Genomic DNA, 22,439 nt, shown 5'->3' with positions numbered 1-22,439 from the left:
ATTGTATTCTTAAGTAATGAGCTCTAAATGTCTGATTAAGCAATAGAGGTTAATGAGCAGCTATACAAAAACTAGCTAAAAGTTCGTAACAAGAAGTAACATTTGCTAGAAGCACCAATATCTGCTATAAAGAGTACATACTTTGAGTAGTTGTAAACCTTGCTTCATATCTTCAATGTCATTAGTATTCACTGTGAAGTCATTCACGATTTTACTGTGTTCTGAGATCCAGTCCGAAAATCTCTGGAGTTTGCTTAGAAGTTGCTGATGTGATTCTGCAAGCTTAGACTAGAAAGGGAAATTGTGTATTTATTTATGCCACCAGAGTCCAGTCACATTTTCATTCACATGTTAAATGGAATCATACATGTACTTTATGTTCAGATAAAACAAAACCCTTATTTTTTTAGCTGAACTACCTTAAGAAAAGCAAGACAAAATATACAGATGTACAGTGATAAAAACATACCATTTCTGAGTCAATAGCACAGACTATTTGTTTTGCTCGTTTTGAAGATGCATCACAGACCACCAAAAATGCTTCCTGCAGATAGTCATAGCTTATCTTTAGCTCTTGAAGTTTCTCTTGGGGAACATCCTTGTGATTAAACTTTAAAAACTCTTCTGTCAACTTTGTATCCTTTTTTAAGATAATTGCAAAGGTAGCCAATCCAGATTCAAATGACTGCAAAGAGAATATATATACAATGCATTAAGCTACTATGCAAGAAAGAAATTTACATCTGATTTATTTTAATTATATTTGAAATCTCACATTTTTTTCCCCTCGTCTGAGGTCTTTTTCTAGCTCCCATCACTGAAGTGCTAGCATAAAGAACATTTTACTGACCTCTAGTTGTTCTAATTGTTCTTTTAGTATTTCCAGGTTGCTACTAATAGGTTTCTGGTTATCTAGGTGGCTTTTCATTTCTTGAAGCACCGTCAAATGTTCTCTCATTTTCTCTGTTAACTTGAAACATTTCTGTACTCCATCGACCTAAAAATGGGTTTTAACAATAAGAAAAGTTTTTCCAAATTGGCAGACCAAAAATAAGCAATAAAAATCCTTTTAATTTGTTTTAAATTTATTTATTTATTTTTGTAACCATTATTCCAGTTTAATTATTCTCTCCAGCAATTAGAAGGATTCATGCGATTCCTTTAACACAGGAAACGTAACACGTACCAGCTGCTGTTACTTACCATGCTAGTGAGGTTGTCAGCCAGGACTGCTTCTTTGCTTTTGTAAGCAGGTTCAGTAACACCTTTGGAAAGGCTGTCTGTCTTCTCATGCTCCTGGTCAATTTTCCAAGCAACAGCTATGTCATCTGCCAATGTTTTCTCTTTAGGAATTTCAGATCCAAACTCTGGTTGTTCTGTGGAGAAAAGAGTACAAAGCCCATCTACTTTGCCTTTACCTTCATGTCCTGTGGTGATGCCAGCAACCTGTGAGCTCGTAAGCAAACCACTTATCAGCTCCTCTAACTTGCTTGTACATTCATCTCCAGATGACATTTGAAAAATCTCCGTAAGCTCAGAAGTCCTAAGTTTTGGAACAGGACCTTTCACCTCTTGGTCTATTTCACTCTTCATTTCTTTTGGATCATCCATCTTTTGCTTACAGGATTCCTGCTTCAGGATATCACGAAGAAGATCAGGACTTCTGCAATCAGGCCAGAGCAAGGAAAGAGCATCGCTGTCCTTTGGCTCTGTGCATGGTGCAGTAACCATCAATGCTGTTCTAACAGTGCTGCTTGTTTGACTAAGATTTGACTCACAAGACATGCTGCTTCCAGGCTGGGTGCTTCTAACCATTGCAAGTAAATTTTGCATCAGAGTTTTGGTATCAGAGTAACTTAGGGGTTCACCCTCTTCCTTGCAGTAAATATGTCCCACCTTCAATTTCCTTTGTAATATATTCTTTAAGTCTTCCATTAGTGTGTCAGACACTTCTGGTGACTGTGAAAAGCCCTTCTTTACTTGGAAATCTTTGCAAGGTCCTATTTCTGTTTGTAATGATTCCATGGACATTTGTTTTTTGAAACCACTTTCAAAGGAAGAAGTCTCACTGGACAGGAACTCACCCTTTGTGTTTTTCAGCCCTTCATATTCTTTCTGGTCAACATTAATCAAGTCAGCCCCTACGCTGCTCAGAATTGCAGAAGAAGCGTCAGTGGTATGTGTATGATTCCCAGAAGGTAGCACAACAATCCCATCCCCTGATTCTTTGGCATCCTCAGTGCTTCCTAAAGCACCTGCTTTTGTAAGGGTAAGTTCATTATCACTGCTACTCCTGTTTTCTGAGATGTCTTTATGAACACTGTCAGTACTTTGACAGACAACTGTCTCCCCAATGTCGGGCAAAATCTGGCCAATATTTACTTTTTCTTTACTTGAATTAGGATTTTCTCTATCAGCCTTAGTTGCTGATGCATCAAATATTTCCCCAAGACTTTCCATAAGTATGGGACTTTTACTTAGCTCCATAATATCACATTCCTTTATAATATTTTCTCTATCTTTATTTTCTGCACGAATTTCAAAACCTTCTCCTATTTGATCATGCTTCCTGTTGGTAATTGGGTCTACCTGGTCACGAAGTGAGCTATCATCACTTGGATAAGGCACATCTGTGAGGAATTCAGTGTCCTTTTGGGATGAACTTGCCTTTAGTTGTTCCATACCAGCCATGTCATTTAATATTTTTTTCTCTGCAAATACTGCTTCTCTTTGTCTTTGTCCATGACTTGAGTGTAATATTGGCATAGTATTATTGGTTTTGTTCATGCTCTCAGTAAAGCATTCAGAGAGAAGCATATTCGTCTGAGTACTTTCATCATCACCATTAGGTTGCTTTGTAATTAGGAATGGTGTTACATTAATGTCAGATGTCATAGTATCATCAAGAATCTGTGTTCTATTGCTTTCTTCACTCTTACAGGACATCCATTTAGTGTCAAAGGTATTTTCAGACCGAATATGCTCTGTAGGATCTTGTGACATGTGTTTACTTTCGACATAAATCCCATATTCATTTTCTGTTTTCTGTTGTCTTTCTTCTTTGCTTGTACATGTGACATCAACACATCTTTCCTCATAAACATCCGATGAAGTTTCACATTTTCCCAAAGACAGTTTTCTATTGCCATGGTTGGACTGGGATTGCAAGCTGTACCCTGTCTGGTGGCCTAAAGAATAGCAAAAGTCATCAATATCCTGTTTATTTTCATCACTATTTTCTATGTCTCCTACAGAAATTAACAGCTGCTCATCTTTGTTTTTACATTGATGGTGTGAGTAAAAAGTATCCATTTCTTCATCACTGTCAGAATCAGTATCAGAGTCGTCGTAACTATCATAATCAATACAGTCATAATCATAATCTTCCTCCTCCTGTGTTCCTTCAGATTCATCCTCACTGGAGGTGCTTTCTGCTTTCATTTCATCTTCCTCATTTCTGTCTCGCTGTACATTTGTTTCATACACATTCAATAAAGAAGTGAGGCATTCCTCCTTTCTTCCTTCACTCTCCAGAGTAACTGGTAATTTTTGCTTCTCTCCAAAGCCCCCTGTTCTTTCCCTTTCCTCCTCAAGGACTGTTTCCAGCATTTCAGCCCTTGCAGAAGCTGTATTTATGCTGTCAGGTAAACCTATCAGATTTACATCCCTTAAGTAATGGCCATTCTCTCCAGCACTAATTGGAAGTTCTTGAAAAGAGTTGTTCTCTTCTCCCAGAGCTATCAGACCACTGCCCTCCTCTTTTCCCAATGGAACATTCTCTGGCTCTGGTGTATCAACATCCCTTAACTGCAAGGTATCAAAATCATCATCACCTTGAGGGGTGTCATAGGACTCGTCATCATCAATTTGTGGAGAACCATAGACATCACTGTCATCATCATCAACCTGAGGAGTTTCGTAGGCATCGTCGTCGTCATCATCAAACAGCGAGCTGTCCCCTTCAGAGGCTACCTCACCATATTCATGCTCCAAGTGGTTACTTTCCAACTGTGGGATGCTATCACTGCCTTCCAGTGATGAGTCAGAACTACTACCCGGTAATAACCTGTCAAATGGCAGATCGCCTTCTTCTATTGCTAGACTTTGTGCTGTGCTGTTACTGTCCCCCACAGAAGGTCCGTCGTGTGTACCAGTATTGCTTTCCAACAAAGGCGTCCACTGTATGTCTCTACCATCTTCTAGACAAAGCTTACGTGGCAAATCAGTACAACCCTCCAGAGACGGCCTGCCATGTCTGTAGGGACGGTCCTCTAGGGATGCCCTGTTATACACATCAGTGGAGCCCGGTAGAGGTTGCTCACTATATCCATTATCTTCTAATTGTAGCGTGTGACCACATCGGCTCTCTGATTCTTCTGGAAGCCTATATTCAGTATCTGCACTGATAGATGAACCGAAACTCCTCTGAAAGTCATCTTTCTTTCCATTATCCAGCACCATTCTAAAACTGTCACCTTCTAGTATGTGAGGCTCATATTGCATGCACCTTTCCACGTCTCTCCAGATTTTACTATCTGACAAATCAGTCACACTCGAGGCCTTTTGTAAGGTTTTATCATTACTGTTTTCCTTACACAGACTGTCTGCCAAAAGAATATCCTCTTTCCCTGTTTCTGAAAAAAGATTTGGATTTGAGTCATTTAGAAGAAATCCTTCAATGCTTCCTGAATTTGCTTTCTGATCATTATGCTTACACAGCTCTACCTGCGTCCACTCAGAATCCTCCAGAAGACCTTTGAGCACATTTCTGTCCGTGGAATTTTGAGTGCTACTTTCTACATTTCTAAGTTCTGGAGGTTTAGTTACCAACATCTCCTGTGCATATTCGGATTGCTCAGTACCACTAGTATTGCAAACATCTGATCTACACACATGGACATCTTTTTCCTGTAAACATTTATCATTCCCTAAATCATCAAACTGAATTAACTTTCTGTCATTAGAAGTGCTTTCAACACCTAAAAGACCACCTTGAACATTGCCCGCAATATTACTAAAATGGACATCGTCAGCTGACTTTTGATTAATTCCTTTTGGGCTTATGTATTTGTTGCTAAACTCATTTTCATCAATATTGTACGTAGAACTATCCCCTTCCAGCAACATACTGATGGCTTCTTGCAGTTGTCCATCATACAATAAAAGTCTTCTTCCAGTGTTTGCATCCATATAACTATTTACCATCAGATAAGATATGAATAACTTCTTAGCTTGATCTGTATTACGACATACAGTGTCTTGTGTGCCAGAATCTTCGTGTTCTTCCTCACAGTCATGAAATACAGATGGCAAGAGCTCATATGTTGATAACCATTTTGCAGCATTTTTACAAGGGGATTCTAATTCTTCTACACTGGGCATTTTATCTGGTAGAATCACACTGTTCAGAACAGACACAGTATTGGTATCTATTAACCCTGACTGTGCAGCCTGATCTAGACCAAGTACTTCACAAGTTTCTGGAATATAAAGTGCAGCTATTTTCTGCCTATCGTTTAGTATTTTGAATGCCAGCTCATTTGTTATCATCTCTTGGTGCAAAGAAGTTGATATTGGGAATATTTCACCCGTGTGAGGCCATATAAGTCCAACAAAGCCTCTTTGTGCTTCTAATACCAGCAGTGCACTGGTTGATGATATTAAATTGCATTGTACAGCTTCATCAACAGTCAAGCGTTGGCCTGAATTTGGACAAAGGATTCCACCAGCCTGAACCTGATGTGTGAGGATCCCACAAGCGGTGTCCTGATCTATCATCCCTTGTTTCATTGCCTCTTCCACAGTCAGTCGTTTCCCTGAGTCAGGGTCAATTATACCTCCAGACATCATCTGAGCCCCCAGCAGCCTGAACATTGTTTCCCGGTCGATGAGTCCTTCATGGGCTGCCCTCAAAATAGTTATCTTCCTTCCACATTTAAATGTGATTCTACCTTTTTCTTGTGGTTTCACAGGTAGGAGTCTTAACCCTGTTTCTTCATGTATTATGCTTCTATGAACCATCTGTTCAAGGGAAATCTTTTCACCACAGTTAGGGTCTATGAGATCTTTACAAGTGACTTTTTCCAGAAGCTTTGCATATAATGTTGGAGAAATCAGGTTTCTCTGGAAAGCACTCTGCAAAGTCAGGTGCTCTCCAGTAGATGGCAAAATCAAGTGCCCACTTGAAAGCTGATTCTCAAGAATCTTAATAGCTAAAGGTTCTGAAATTAGACCTTGTTCTAAAGCTGACACAACTGGAAGGTTTGCTAATGATGGTTCTGAAATAAGTTTCTTTGCATTATTTAATTCCTGCAACTGCAACAGAGTCTGCTCATCAATTAAGGCACGAGCTTTAGCTTCTTCCAAATCATAACATACTCCTGATTCTGGAGAAATGATTCCAGTGAGGATCAGCTGATTTTCGAGCAATCTAACTCCAGTGTCATAGTCAATAAAACCTTTTAGAACAGACTGAAAAACTGAAAGGACTTCTCCAGTTGTTTGGTCAATGATACCAGCAATGACATTATTCACCTATAAAGGAATATAAAAGAACAGCTATCACTATTTTTAGACAAATCTTAATATTTTTTAAATTTTTATTTTTTTTTCTTTTGAATGCATAAGCATAAAAACGTGTACTTACCAGCACTGGATGAATGCTGTGAATGTTAGCAGCTCAAACGCGCAAGTGATCTATGTCAGTCATTGAACAGCACACGATGTGATAAAAGGTTTAAAATCAACATGCATCTGTGAATTGAAAACCTATGCTTTGCATACATAAATAGGGTTAGTGAAAGACAATAGAAGAGATGATTGCAGAGTGAGCAAACAGAACATGTACCTGAAAGGCAAATTTTCATGCTCTAAATGTCTGTGAAAGGTTAGAATATTCAGAAACAGTACGTGATTCAAAACAACCATGCTATTCATGTTTACAGCATACAGCACTTCTGTATATACGCTCAACAATATGGAACCAGATATTCTAGCACCAAATACTGCATTTAGTTTGCATGGAAAGAATGAAGTCAGTTTGGCAACACTATTTAAACTAATTACACAGACGCTGCCCATAAATGTATATGAGAATACTCATTTGCAACATTTTTTTGAGAATCCCATATTTATGATTGAGATCCATTAACACATGTATTTGTAGATCCATTAACAAATGTATTTGCAGTGTCTCAGAGTTATTAACATTATGTACTCCCATATTTACGTCCAGATAAATTTTAAGAAAAACTGAAAGTAGATCCCTTCTGGGACACTTCTGAGTGATATATTGGAAAGATTAACATGTTATTGTATGGTGTCCTTTTTGCAGCACAAACGCAGATTTATGTAGCAGTCAAAGAATGGCTTTTAAGAGAAGAGTTAAGAGATGAATGATATGTTTATCTTTCTTCATGCAAGGCACACATTATTAAGACTCTTCACACAAAAAAAAACACCCTGATGAGCAGAATATTCATATGCACAGGTAAGGTAACACACACTATTTTATACCAAATACACAAAACCATCAGTCAGTTAAATCTCAAGTTCCTTTACACACAGGCTGTTAATTACAGCTTCATCTTTTACTCATCATGTATGGTTCCACAACCATGCAGTAACACTCAAGAAAGCTTGAAATGTGTTTCCATCTTGTTACCTTTTCTTCCATCTTTTCATCATCCAAATACTGTGCTTCCTGCAGCTGCTTCAAAGCTTCATTGGATAATAAGCTGTAGCTCTCCTGAAGGGATCTGACTTGTTTTTCCATCTCATTCCTCTCTTCATCTGTCATTCTATTAAAACAGAAATAAAAAAGGGGAAAGGAGATCTCTTGACAACTTGTGACAGAATCACAGAATGGTTCAGGTTGGAAGGGATCTCTGGAGACCATCTAGTCCAACCTTCCTCCTCAAGCAGGGTCCCCTAGAGCACATTAATCAAGCTGAACAGGCTTTTCCTCATACATACATACTCCCACTCCCTTAATCATTTCAGTAGCCTTTCGCTGGACTTGCTCCAGAGGCTCCATATTTCTCTTGTACTGGGGAGTCCAGAACTGGACACAGTACTCCAGGTGAAGCCACACCAGGGCTGAGCAGAGAGGGAGGATCACCTCCCTTGACCTGCTGGCAACGCTCTTCCTAATGCAGCACAGGATGCCATTGGCCTTAGCTGCAGGGAGCAATCAGGTTACCTTTAACTTTAAAAAAAAAAAAAAAGCGGGGGGGGGGGGGGGGAAGGGGTGAGAGGTTGGGGAGAGGTGAGAGGAGAAGATTGAAAAAAGTAGTCTGAAAAAATATAGTTTAATTAAGAGGATGTTCAAGATACATAGCTACTCAGGACAAGAGGTTAAAATCATCTACAATTTACTTTAAATGACTTTGCTAAGGCATTTATCATTTGCATGTGCCTTTGTCTACTTATTACCAATGAAGACATGAATTATCCCAGCAATTTATCTTAAATAATATGATTTTAGATGCAAATGAAACAAACTTGTGATATATAGTATGTAGTACTGTTTTGTTAATTATTTTGACTTCAAATGAAAATTACAGTCTAACATTTTTTAAGCTGACCAGAGGTGCATAAACATAATAGAATTATTGAAATAAATAAAACCATATCAAGGTTTTACCAGAATGAGAAGTCAAAATTATAAAACAAACAGAGAAGAACAACAATAACCACCTGTATGTCTACATATAGCACAATTGGAACTGTCACATGAGAATATGGTTTCTTTTTAAGCAAACAGTATATGCTGATTACAGTAATTTATGTTATTTGAAAAATAAAAACATAGAAATGGCATACTTGTCACTGTGCTTAGCTAAAAATGCTTGAATAGTCTGCAGAGCTTCAGCTATTTGTTCCTTCTTGGTTGACATTTCATCAAGGGAAACCTGAAAAATAAACAACCTCTGTTTAAGACTTCACTATGCATCTGTATAAAAAGAGAAACAAACAACATAATATTTCCATGTACAACAAAACTCAACAGCAAAGGAACTGGAAATTTTTATTAAAAATAGGGGCTATTCTTAGAACTAATAGGGACTGTTCTTAGAATTAAGTTGTATCATGTACGTATGGATAAGTCATTACACTAAGTCTCTTGGTAAAATAACCTGAGATGGAAAACTATTTGGTGAGACAAACAGAATTTATTTTAGAATGTTATTGTTTGAAACTCAAGCACTTAAAACCACTTAGTATTTGGTACAGTTTAAAGCAAATTTACAAAGATATGCATACAATGGTCATGATCAAGAAGTTGTGCATTACCAAAAGAGTAATAAAAAATAAATAAAAATAGCAGAAGGCCACAGACTTTCATGAAATTCAGTAACAGACACAAATGCAGTATTACTTAGAAAAAATGAATTATTGAAATTTTAATAAATATAAAATATTTATTAATATCCTCCTGTCATTTCTGTGTCATCCCCACTCACGTACTAGTTCTGACAGAGGAACTTGCAAGAATTTATCTTTTAAGTTTTCTGAGAAACTGCCTGCAGTTCTTCAGACAAAAGCACTACCTTTGATTTTGGTTAAGCAAAGAGACAGTACTGAGGGGTGTCCAGGACTTCATTAACAAGCTGGGAGTACGTTCAACGCAGGTGTAAGTGAATGCTAGTAAGGGGCTTGGGTCCTGTTTTCACATGGGTTGGGACACAACTGATCTTCAACATAGTCTCCCTTTACATTCAGTACCAGTGACCTACAATGCCACCATTCATGCTGCTTGAACAAAAACACAGACAGCAAGCACAGTATGCATAATATGAGATGATATGAGCAGGAGGAGGTGGGGTCACGGGCTCCCCCTTCCTTGGGGCACTGGCATCATGACGGCTCCTGCTTGCGCTGTGCCACTACTGGTAGCACCTTCCCCTCGCACTAGGGCTACACTCTATAGCCCCCAGGCATCTGTGCGAAACATTTTTCAGCTAACATTAGTTATCAAAACAAAACAAAAAAATATATAAAAAATTAGTTACCGAGTTTTTACAAAACTTGTCTAGGCACCTGTACTAGGAGTGGAGAGAAAACCAGGCACCTTTGGAAGGTGCCTTCTACCTCATAGGCCGTAATGGAAACACCCTCAGGAAATGGCTGCCGCCCATAGGCAGGAGGAAGCCAAGGCTGCTAACTCATAGGTTATTTTCTAAACAGCTAAATAATAAATAAATAAATAAAAAAATAGCTAAAGCTGAACAGGGAAGATGCCACCTGTAGTCACCATGGCAGACTGAAATGCTCAAAGTTGCTGGATGCTGACCCAATGCTGACAAGTGGTTTTCATCAAAGCCATCAAGAGTATAAGAAGACCAGAACTGAATGTTTTCTGTCGCTAACAGAACTAGCACTAGTGCCTCAAACAGGTCTGCACTTTGGTAGTAGAGTGCGCACAGCCTGTATGAACAAGCAGCACACTGGGACTGGTGGCAGGTGGGGGCTGCAGAGCTGCCATCCTGCCTGATGGGAAGCTTGACTCCTGTACATGCTGCCCCCCTAACTGGCACCAGTGCCCATGACCAAAATAAAAACACAGGAACAGGCGGCTTAAAAGACGGGCCAAAATCATGTTTGCATGACTACATATCCAGCCTACATCTGAGGGATGTGTAAAAGACAGTGCTTCATTTCTCTGCTGTGAAGTGGGCAGGTGGGCCTTCACTTGTGGAAATCCTTTTAGGTGTCACTAAGCTATTTTGTGTGACAAACCTGGCAGGGGAGCTACTAGAAATGACATGAAACTTCACAAATGTAAATGCACGGTCAGAGTAACAACTGTGCACAACAACAGACCTACCAAATACAAAGAAGGCATGATGGGCCCCTCCAGCAGCCTGTGGACTACTAGCATGGCAGCAAAGAGGGCCCAGCTGACACCCTCTGGATTCCCTAAGGCAGCAGATTTGAAGAGGAGCGTGCATCTGTTCAAAGAGTTTCAACTACCATCTCATAACCAACCCATAAGAGGACCCCTCAAGATAACTTTTTAATAGCAAATAAAAACAAACCTGGCCCACAGGCCCCTCCTGCCAACTTTCTCCTGGTGCTAGGGTAGAATTCACCAGGCTCATTCACTGAACTATGTCAGGACCAGGCAGCAGACCTATAAAGTGCCACCTTGCCAGGACGCATTGTCCCTCTACAATGGTTGGATTATGGTATGCAGGGTATAGGTTCTCTAAATTGAGACTTTGTACTGTCAGAATATATCACACTCCGGGAGTGTGAAAGGCAGCTTGCAATTGTTCCTGAGTAACGTGTTTGTGTGAACATTTATCCAATCCTCCACTCACAACAAAACGTGAAATTACATCCTTAGTAAAGTGTGGATGGTGATTTGGAGAAAAAAAAATAATTATGGAATATTTTATCATTTTAATCAACACAAAAAAAAAATAAAAAGGGGAAGTGCTATTTTACCAAAACACATCTATGTACCTGCTGCTTAGGCAAATCTGTCTTTTCAGCCTTTTCTCCTCCTTCTTTGCTGAGTGTCTTGCTTAGGTTTGACACCCATTTCAGCAAATCTCCAGCTTTCTCAACATGTTCCTTCTTTTCTTCTTCCATTGACTTCTGACAAGCACCACGAATTGTAAAAAAAACATGTAAACGCAAATTGTTGGAATATTTAACATTCACATCCATAGAAACACAATTCTACCACAATGGCAGTATCATCACATAACCGTAAAGCAATTTCTTTTTATTTATCACCATATGCATTATGCAACACTTTGATGTAAGAACAAAAATGCCACATAATTATACACATTAAGAGAATAATTCCTCAAAAGATTTGTAATTATGATTATGGTGCTTAATCACATACATGTACATTCATTATAAAATGATTGATATGTAAAAAAAAAGTATAGCTTTCCAGCCATTACTCAGCAGATAAAATCTAAACAACATTTGCACATAAACTATCTTTGAATTGCTGCCTTTGCATTACCCTCAGGTATGGATATTTAAAGCCAACACAGGATACCAGTATTTTATAATCTATGAACACGGATTACTAAATTACAGTTAGGAAGAATACATTGCTTCTATGTCTACAGAAACAAGGACAATAAAAGTAAAATGCTGACACATTTCATCTTTTTCTGCATGGAAAAATAAGTATATCTTTTAATAGTAACATGACCTGTTAGTAGTTTTAAATTTAGCAGTACTTAGAAAACACATCTAAGCACTTTCATGTAAAAATGAAGTGCTTCCACAAATAAAATGAAGACCTTGAAGAAGTAAAAATGAAGACATTCTATTTCAATGGTATTTTTATTAATTGGATATGTAATAGTAATTCATTTCCCTATTAAAGTTTTGAAAAAACATATCAAAAAAGTTACCTGAAGTGTGAAAAAAATGGATATGCAATTTTGTGATGTGAGTAGCCTTTTAAAATGTATGAAATACTATCATGGGAAAAACTATTTATGCATTAAGTGCTTACTCTACTGCAGATTTAGCCCTTCTATAGTATTTTTTCACCTTTGTACAATAAATTATATTTGCAAAGTGATTTTTAATATTAAATGAAGTACGTGCATTGTATGAAATACTGCACTGTCTTCATTCACAAAGTGGGAAATCTCTTTAAGTTTTTAATATAAAAATGTGAATTCTCGTCTCACTTAAATGTACGTATTTCGCACTCATGTTAACTCCACCAACCTCAGTATAACTTCTGTTTTATAATACCTACATGTACGCTATGTCAGATATGGCCTTCAGGTAAACACTGAATACAGTCTGCATTTTGAAATTAGGAGTTTACCTAGGTTTACCTAAAAAAATAAACTTTATGAAAAGTAATAGCTAATTACAGGTTACTGGTTTATACTAATTAGTGGCTTACATTAATTAGTTTTAAAGCAACTCATGACTACATTAGACAATACCATCTATAACTTTTCATAATAGTCATAGATCTTTTCCTTGACTTGAATTGACTTTAAGTCAGACCCCAAAAGACCACTAACATCTTGTTCCATTATGAAGCATAATATAGACTAGAAATGCCCGTTTTCATGGGTTGAGTAGCTTCTAACAATCGTAGTCCAGTGTGGCAATCAAAAACAGCTCTCTCTAAAGCTTCTTTGTAGGTTAACTTCTTCTTTGTTTTGGGGCATGTTATAACTTTAACATACAATTTTTCATCTTTCATCTTCGTAGCTGTGACAGCATCAATAACACCACTCTTAATTGCATCTTCCATTGTTAATCTGGAGTGAGATTTTGGATCTATCAACCCACCAGTCAGGTACTGATACTCCAGGCAGCGCATACCCATTTCCTTGTCTAGGGCATTTACACTCATAGCTTCCACAGCTGACATAACTGTATTCCTTACGGGGTGAATGATCCCAGTAAAGATTAGTTCACACTGCTGAATTTGCTTGGCACAACCATCATCAATTAACTCCCTTTGTAGAGCTTCTGAAACACTGTACTTTTTCCCAGTAAATGGATCGATTATGCCTCCTGTACTAACCTGAGCTTCAAGACACCGGAGAGCAGTAACTCTATCTACCAGGTTTTTGCGCGAGGCTTTTAAAACTGGAATTCTTTCATTGGTTTCAGAAAGCCAAAATCCTGCAATAGGACTCCTTAAATCTTTATTTGGTTGTGAACTGGTAAGTAAAATATCTCCAAACTCATTAATTGTGATTAAACCCTCCTTATATTTATTGACTACTGCTCTGTCAATTCTACCCTGATTTAAGGTCTCCTCGATATTAAACTGTATACCAGTTTTAAGATCAGTAAGCAAAAGAAAAGAATTCCCATCTGAGTCAAAACATGTAGACTCCTTCCAATCAAATTCCTGTTTTGAAAGCTCAAGATATGTAGCTTTATCAACACATTTTTTCTGATAAGCCTCATAAGAAGTCATTTCAGCTCCTGTTTTGATGTCTATTACAGAAATTTTATGACTTTTCTCTGCAGATGGGCTGCTTATTTTCCTTTCACCAACTGGAAGCAGAAAACATTTACTGCTTACACTGAACAAACACATTTTCAGCAAATCGCAGTAGTACATAGCTTTCCTGTTATTTGGATTGTGAAAGCATTTTGCATTACTAGAGGGCTCATGCAAAAACTTTAAAATTGTGTTACTAAGCAAGCCAAGCTGCACTGCAGTTTCTGGAGGTACACGAACACTTCTTACAGGATCAATGACCCCCCCACTTGCAATTTGAGCTTCAAGGATATTTTTACCTTTTTGTCTTTCTACAAGTCGAGCTTCCATAGCCTGATACACAGATAGCACTTTACCAGAACAGCAATAACCCAAAACAGCTTTCTCTGCCTCATGCAATCTACTCTTGAATTCATTATCTGCCAGCCCCATACCAACTGAATCATCAACAGAGAATTTCTGACCTGTCGTAGGATCAATGATGAAACCAGTAGCTGCTTGGGCCTCTAAAAATGCTAATGCCAACACTTTCCCTATGATTCTTTTCTTTACCGCTAAAGCAAAAGAAATTATTTCTTTGCTGGATTCAAGGTACAGCCCAGCTATAGCTGTAGGTTTAGTTAAAAATTTTTCAAGACTTTTCTGAACCTCATTAGTAGTTTTCTGCCCAGAACGGAGCTCCTCAATTGTAAGTCTGTCTAAAAGTTTAACTTCAGCCAACTGTCTGGCAGTCACATCATGTCGGAGACCTTGAAATTTAATATCATCGTACTCTTCTGTAAAATATTCCAACTGAGTATCATCAGCGGTTCTCAAAATCTCTTCCCCTAAGAAAGAATTCATCTTTGCAAAGTCGTCTCTCCTAAACCCTTCAGATGTTTTGTATCCCTCAAACATTCTGTCTTCATTACCAAAAGTCTTGTCATTTTCTTGTTTTAATGTTGTAACTTCAACATGCATGTCATACTGCTTGTTCTTCACTATCTGTAAATAGGAATTTTGCACAGTGAGAAACAGATCTGCAGAACTATGCTGTACATAATCCACTCCTAAATCCACCACCAGAGCAACAAAAGGGAGAACTTGAGCATGTTGGAAAGGGGAGCTGCTATTAGCATTGGACAGCACAGAAATATAGGTAGATGGAGTTTTAAAATGCATTCACCGTTTCAAATATTTATTCAGCAACGAGAATAGGAGTAGACTAAGCAACACTTGTTGTTACTATGTGAACTTACCACTGTTAATCAAAGCTCATTTCAACCAGTAATGATGAACAGTGTATGTGAATTTCTATTTCCAACAAGACATGAAAAATAAAGTGTTTCATAGATATTAACGAGCCTGCCACAAAGATTTAATGAAAAGCTTGTATAATGTGAAAATGAAGGTGTACCCTTCACCAAGGTAAGAACATATGAAACATGAAAGAGAATACAGAACAGCGTAAAGCGTAACTAAAAATATGAAATAGAGTAGTAAAAAACAGTATTAGGAAGGCAAACCCTCACAAAATGTAGTGTATACCTCCAGGGGATGCAGTTTTACTAATCCTAATTCATGTTTCATGTCTTCTCCAGGCCTAATAGTTTGTCTGGAACTGTGTAGGTTCCTGTTTCTTAATTTGTCTCTTTCAGATGTTCCACTGATTTCGCTTGCTTTATCAAAAGTTATCTGGAACTGCGTACTCGTCTGAGAAACAAACTCTGTAAAAGACTGTGGGTTTCCATCTTCAAGTGATTGGTTTATTCTCGACATCTGGAACTGCACCTCCTTTGGTATTGTATCATCAGCACTCACATACAGCGTATTTTCTTCTATTTGACCAGTCGTAAAGCCTGACCTCTCCTGTTTCTGCCTGAACAAAGGTGAGTGAGGTTTTGCATGTGGAAGAAGTTGTTCAAATTCTCTAGCTGAGGTGTCATTCAAGTAATTCCCTCTTCTCTCACAGCTCAAGTTAAATCCACAATCTTTGAATTTATTATTTTGCTGAACTTCATTCTGAAACAAAAGAAATCTGTGTTCACTCTCCTTGACCTGCAAGTCCATTTTCTGTTTCAAGCCCTCAACCAAGCGCTTCTGCACTTCCAACTCTTCCTCAAGTTTCCTGCACTTCTGGTGATAGTCCATTTCAGCATGCTTCCCTTGCTGCAGTTGCTCATGACTTTTTTTAAGCCTTTCTTGCAGATCTTCAATCTGTTTTTTGTACAACATGATGTTTTCCTCAGCCATATGCTTTTCCTGCTGAAGAGCAACACACTCTAGTTTTATGCCAGAAATATCCTTTTCTGTGTTGCTATGAGATTCCAGTAATTTTTCCACTTTTTTCCTAAATTCCTCTGCAGAGTGTTTAAACTTGATTGATTCTTCCTGAAACAGAATCATTTTCTTGCGTGCCATTTGTTCATCCAGAGTCTTCTGGTGGAGTTCATCCTGTAATTTTTTTAATTTACTACTTAGTTCTTGTATGTGAACTTCCTGTAGTTGTATTTTCTGTTCACTCATTTTCTTTTCTGTAGTTAGAGCACACATTTGGGCATTTAGATTTTTAATCTCCAGGTCAATGGTTAGGGTGGAAGCACTTTGTTTATCACATTTTTGTTTATATTCACTAGCTAAATCTTTTGTTTTTGCTAGATCATCTTCTAGACTTTTGATTTTACATAGGAATTCTTGCTCCATTATTGTTTGCTTGTGCAATTGTTCATTTGTTGTACGCAGTTGCTCTTTGAAACCATCTGCTAGGCTTTTTAATGCCTCATTTTTCCTCTGAATACTTTGTTTTTCCAAAGTCATCTTCTCCGACTCAGACTGAATTTGCTTCATTAGTAGTTTTGTTTCAGTGTTCCATTTATTAAGGTCCTCTATCTTTCGTTTCAATGTTTCTGACATATGATTACTTTTGGCTAATTCATTCTTCAGCATCTGGATTTCATGCTGGTACTCTTTTTCTACTTTTGTTTTTTGAAGCAATTCTTCCTGTATTTTCTTATATTTGTCCTGAAGATTACTTGCTTCTCCTTTGCATGACTGTGTTCTGTGCTCAGCTGCCAGCTTCTCTTTTTGAAGAGAACTGATTTGTGAATTTAAATGTTTGATAGTGATTTCAGTTTTTGCCTGTGATCTAGTTAATTCCTCTACTTCTCTTTTTAGATGTGCCTTTTCCTGATGAACAGATTTCAGCTCCTCCTGATAGTTCATCTTAATTTTCTTAAGATCTATAGCTTCCTGCATCACCTCTTCAGCTTTACCTGTAGTTCTATGTAACTGTTTGTCCAGTTCTTTCAACTGTTGCAAATATCCCTGCTCTACTTGGTCTTTTTCCTCCAACTTAATTTTTAGGCATTTAAGTTCACTATTGACTTCATCTAATTTTTCTTTTAATAAACGAGACTTTTCTTCTGTTGATGATTTTTGAAGCTCAATTTCATTCAGTTCATATTTGAGGTCTTTAATAGTTTTATCAGCTTTCTTGTTAGCAAGATTTAGTTCATCCACCTTCTGCTTTAGTTCTTCTACAATTTTTGCTTCTTGTTTCCTCTGGAAACTTGTAATTTCAGAATCAGCCTTACACTGGCTGCTTTGCCCAGCTGTGTAAGTTGCCAGGGAAGTTTCTCTCGTTACAGAGTACCTGCCTTCAACAACCTTCCTTCTGGCTTCAGTTTTCTCTTTTTCTTTCAGCTGTATTTCTGATAGATTCCCTTTACACTCAAGATCTTGCTCCATTTGCTTTATCAGTTTCATAAGTTTCTCTTCTCCTTCTGTTTTTTTCTTCAGCTCCTGCATAAGGGATTTTTTTTGTTGCTCTAAATCATGAAGATTAGTATCCTTTCTTCTCAGATGTTCTTCAAGGTTTCTTCTGGTAAAGGTGCTTTCTTCTATTTGGTTTCGAAAAGCTCGGAGGTTTTCTTCCAGTATACTTCTTTGAGTCTCTGCCTGAAAAACAAGCTGCCTTACACACTCCAACTCCTGCTTTGCATCTGCTTTCTCTTTCTCAGTGCTCTCTAGATCTAAACGACACTGCTTTGCCTCTTGCTCAGCCTTGGTCTTCTGAAGACAGATCTCTTCCATATCCTTTTGCTGCTTTTTCCGCTCATTTTCTGCAGCTTCCCTCAGTTTGGGGAGTTCCTGCTCCACTTGGAATTTTTGTTTCTTCAGATCCTCCAACAACTCCTCAAGTGCTTTTACCTTTCCCATGAGTTTTCTGTTCTCATCAGTCGTGCTATTTTGCTGTGCCATTAGATCTGAATAAGCCTCACGCACTGATGCCTCCTCCTTCCTTAACATCTGTAGAAAAATACGACAAGTTATAATGTAGTTTTTCTAATACAGCGTGTGAAACATTAGGCTCTTTTAAAAGCAAAGTGGAAAATACTTACTCATATTACATGGTACATCCAGAAAGTAGAACGAGCAGTTCCCACCACCATCACCTTCTCTTGAAACAGTAAGCTTCAGGAAGTTACCATTAGCCAAATATGAAACCCTTCATAAAGACATCCGCATAACGAAGAAGTCCTGAAGCCTCTCACTTCAGTCAGATGCCTCTTAGTGATTAGCAGAGTCAAACAGCTTGCATACGCTTTTTCTCCAAACAAATATGTAAAGCAAACAGTGAGCCAAACACTATGCACAAGAATTCCCAAGCAGAAACTACCGCTTTTGGATCAGTACAGCAGGAAACGGAGGAAGCTTTTTATGCTCACAAGCAAAAGTACCTCACAAGAAGTTTGGATATCTCCCAGAAAAGAAACAGCATTTAGAGCTAGAGTCAAGATGCGTCAAGACCACGAAGGGAACTATCCCCCAATACATCTCTGTTCTGTACTGTGCTCCACAGTCTCAACACATCCACTGTCTCAGCTGGGGGACTAGGAGCACAGCTGCTCTGAGGTGTAGACACAGTTAGAACATAAACATGGTAATTACAAAAATCCTAGTGAAAACCAGATAGTAGTCTCCACATGTTGGCAGCAATGCATAAGAATATAGTTGAAACCATACATACCTCACCTTCATTAGCACAATTAGCACATAAGGTACCTAGTATGAGCTAACATAGGTAAGAACGCACCCATATTCCTATGATCATACAGACATGGCACAGAAGGAAATTATAGAAACATTTTCAAATAAACTAAATGTTGTAGTTCAAATTTAGCAGATTTACCTTTTTCTTCACATGATACATGAAACTAATTTCCTAAAAGGCTAATGCAAAGGCAGCTTCTTCAATTTCACTCTGTATTTTCCCTGACCCTCCACACGGTCAATTTTGAACAAATCCTAGCCAACACAAAACATTTACAGTGATTTCTTATCCGATCTCTTTTTATGCTCTTGTAGGCACTAAACTGAATGCATTATGCTTGAAACTAACTGAAAATACAGATCAGTCCCAAATTAAATCTTGTTAGCTTCCATTATTTCTAACTGGCATGGCTGAGCATCAGCTGGGTGGAGAAGAGGATGACAATTAAATAGTAATATAAAACATGGATAAATTTATGAAAACTAAAAAAAAAATAAAAATCAAAATGCACAGTAATTAGTATATCATTAGTATATTCATTGTTTAAATTATATTGAATCAATTTTAAATCACTTGACCTTGACTTATTTTTAGATTCAAATGTTGATTTGGATTGGTTTAGAATCATTCTTAATTTAACTTCTCTGTTTGCATTGCATAACAACTCTGGTACCTCAGTTATAGTTGTGCTCCTTTTATCTTCATTACCACTGTCTTTTATCTTTGTCTCCTTTCTTCTTTCAAGTGAGTCTTTGTTTCCTGTGTTTTCACAGAATGTTTTCTGTAGTTCAGTGGTTTTTCCAGGTACCTTTGTGCTCTGACCTTTATCCTTACTGTCCAATTCTGCTACTAGCAATAAATCTTCACCTTTCTGATCCTGTTCTAACTTGTCCTCTTCACTCAGTTTCTTCCTGCTTATGTTTATGTTGTCCAAACCACAAATTTTACCCTGTGATATTTTTCTCTCACTTACTTCCTCCTCGTGACTCAAAACCTTTTTTGCTAATCCATGTTCTGAAAATGGAAAATGATTATGTCCTCCAGAAATTGTTTCTGAGAGGTAATTTAAATCAGGTGCATTTCTCAACAATTCTGTACTGAAACTTGGATCGCTATTCAATGATTGATTAGATTGAGAGACTTCTGTTGAATGCTGATCCTCCAAAATATTTCCTGAAGAAAAAGCCAAAATTTCTTGTGTTGCACTCCTGGCTTCATTTTGATTTAGATGTGATTTTTCTACAGTTTCATTTTGGTTTATGAAGTAACTTTTACCCAGAGATGCTCTGTGCAGTTCCTTTGTGTCCCTTTCAACACTACCAGAAATACCTGGATTACTCACAGACTGCAGACTTAATTTCATTTTTTCACTTCCATTGTGCACTCCCAGTTCTCTGAAAGTAGATGCAACTTTCTCTAAAGGTACTGCATCCCTTAGACCTAATAAAGAGTCAACTTCTTCACCACACACTTGAAACTCTTTACCTTCAGACTTCATGGTAGTGTTGCTACTACTTTCTGTAAAGCAATGTTCTTTAGTCTGACATTCAGAAAATGTTTCTGCTGAAAAATGTTGCTGTTTGTGAGGGCTGATACTCTGGGCATGCTCTCCAGTTTTTGTAATAACTTCATCGTTGTTCATTGTTAGCTCAAAATTAGTTTCTGATTGCATCTCATATCCTTCCTTTGCTGGAACACTGCTCCCTGCCTTTCTTGAATAACTTTTTTCTTTATTTTCATGTATTATTTCCACTTTAGATAATTTTTTTGACACTCCCTCTATTTTCTGTCTCTCTCCGTTAACAACTTGCTGACTTAACCTTTCACCAGGATAATTATTCGCACTCACAGAAATCTCAGCTGAAACAATGGAATCTTTTCTATCATTTTTGTCTTCTTTACTTTGATTACCAAAAAACATTACATTATCTTGCTCTGTATGTGGCTTATTTTCCCTGTTGCCACTACTGCTACTTTCTTGATCATTGAGATTTACAACTTTTTTTAACGTTCTATCACCTTCGGTTTTGTCATCTCTGTGTAATTTTCTTCTGTGAATTTCCAGTGTATTTTCTGTTTGCTTAGCTTTATCTGAAGAGTTATCTTTTTGCATATATTCCACATCCATCTTGCTTTCATTAGGTGCATTTTCCTCTCTGAATTCAACTGCTTCATTACATGCCAACCGTTCAAAGACTTCAGTTGACTTCACAGGCTGCTGGAGTTCACTGTCATCTGGTAAGCTCTGAGCATGACAGTAACATGGATTAAACAGAGATATCATGGAAAGGATCTTAGTTTTCTTTATTCTGTGCATTCTTAATGCCATTACCGAGATTTAAGAAGAAAGACTGTCATGAAAGAAAATCTTGCAACAACCACAGATTTCAGAAGTCTGATGCAAGCAAAACATACTATTATTCCTCTTTTGAAACTGATTTAGGTTATCTTCGAAGAAGCTATCAGAAATTTAGAAGAATTCAGGAGCAGGACAGGGTTTGGATGAAGAGTGTTTGATTTCCAAAAGAAAAAAAAAAAAGCAGTCCTGGGGATTCAGAGCAGATGGAGACTCAGAAGGGTTTAACAGATTCCATTTGTTCTTGAGGAGCATGAAGCCTGTCAGCATTCACGGGACTCTTGGTCCCTATTTCAATTCTTGTTCTTTGTTTCACTTTTTATCCATTATAAAGTTAGTATTGTTAGTTAAGACTAAATACTCAGTTATAGTGGCTACCTGTCAAGAAGCTTATCTATTTCCATTTGCATGCTCCACCACTTTAATGATGTACAAAGATGCATTCTCTTAGCATTAATGGTTTGTTCAAAGGCATTCAAAAGCCAGAAAGGCAATAAAAACAAAGCCAGCACTAGAATTACATAAAATTCCTTTAAGAACTCTGTGTTTTTTTTCTGTAACAACATTAAAATTTATACTTTTGAATGTTTTCCAATTTTATGTAAGTTATACAGGACCTAATTTAATAAGGGCACAATTAAGTATAGGAGTATAACATGGGCTTTTTTTTAGAGATCTGTAGTGCATAGATTATATTAAAACACTATAGTCCTTAAGGGAGTAAATTACTTTCTGAGAGAAACATGTTTGTGAAGAAAGTGAAAATTCTGATTTTTTTTCTCAGTTATTTGGAATGGTATTTCTGCAGCAAGAATGTATTCTGAGTAACTTACCTGTTTAATTTCAGTAACCTACACTTGCTAATAAGATTCAACACTAAACACGAATAAAATTATATTTCACCCTAAGGAATCAATACAGTAGAAAGATAGAAGGAAAAAAATCTAAACATGTCAAAAATAATTAAGAAATTTGAGAGGATACTGCATCTCCTTGTTTAATGGGCTCCTTTATATATTGTAAGTGGATTGCATACTCAGCTTAATGTCTGCATATATCCCACAGATCGAGCCCTAAAATACTGCCATATT

General features: G+C 37.5%; 1 protein-coding gene across 35 annotated transcripts in view; it reads right to left on the bottom strand.

The window, feature by feature from the left end:
* Window positions 1–22,439, bottom strand: part of DST (dystonin) — a 296,897-nt gene that overhangs the window by 104,219 nt on the left and 170,239 nt on the right. For 12 of the 35 annotated variants that reach the window (XM_068678298.1, XM_068678303.1, XM_068678299.1 and 9 more), the window contains 8 exons: window positions 15,488–18,247; window positions 11,470–11,604; window positions 8,824–8,912; window positions 7,664–7,799; window positions 1,204–6,534; window positions 851–997; window positions 470–685; window positions 142–288 (listed from right to left, as the gene is read on the bottom strand). In XM_068678298.1, the coding sequence (XP_068534399.1) occupies window positions 142–288; window positions 470–685; window positions 851–997; window positions 1,204–6,534; window positions 7,664–7,799; window positions 8,824–8,912; window positions 11,470–11,604; window positions 15,488–18,247 (8,961 nt within the window). Of the gene's footprint in view, window positions 1–141; window positions 289–469; window positions 686–850; window positions 998–1,203; window positions 6,535–7,663; window positions 7,800–8,823; window positions 8,913–11,469; window positions 11,605–11,686; window positions 14,945–15,487; window positions 18,248–18,339; window positions 19,574–19,665; window positions 21,238–22,439 lie in introns of those variants that run through there. The other 23 variants (XM_068678325.1, XM_068678330.1, XM_068678333.1 and 20 more) reach the window with 5 other exon arrangements.

This window comes from Anas acuta, chromosome 3 (assembly GCF_963932015.1).
Source record: "Anas acuta chromosome 3, bAnaAcu1.1, whole genome shotgun sequence".
NCBI classification, from domain to species: domain Eukaryota; kingdom Metazoa; phylum Chordata; class Aves; order Anseriformes; family Anatidae; genus Anas; species Anas acuta.
Note: the sequence above shows the minus strand (reverse complement) of the source record. Positions and strands in the feature narration are given on the sequence as shown.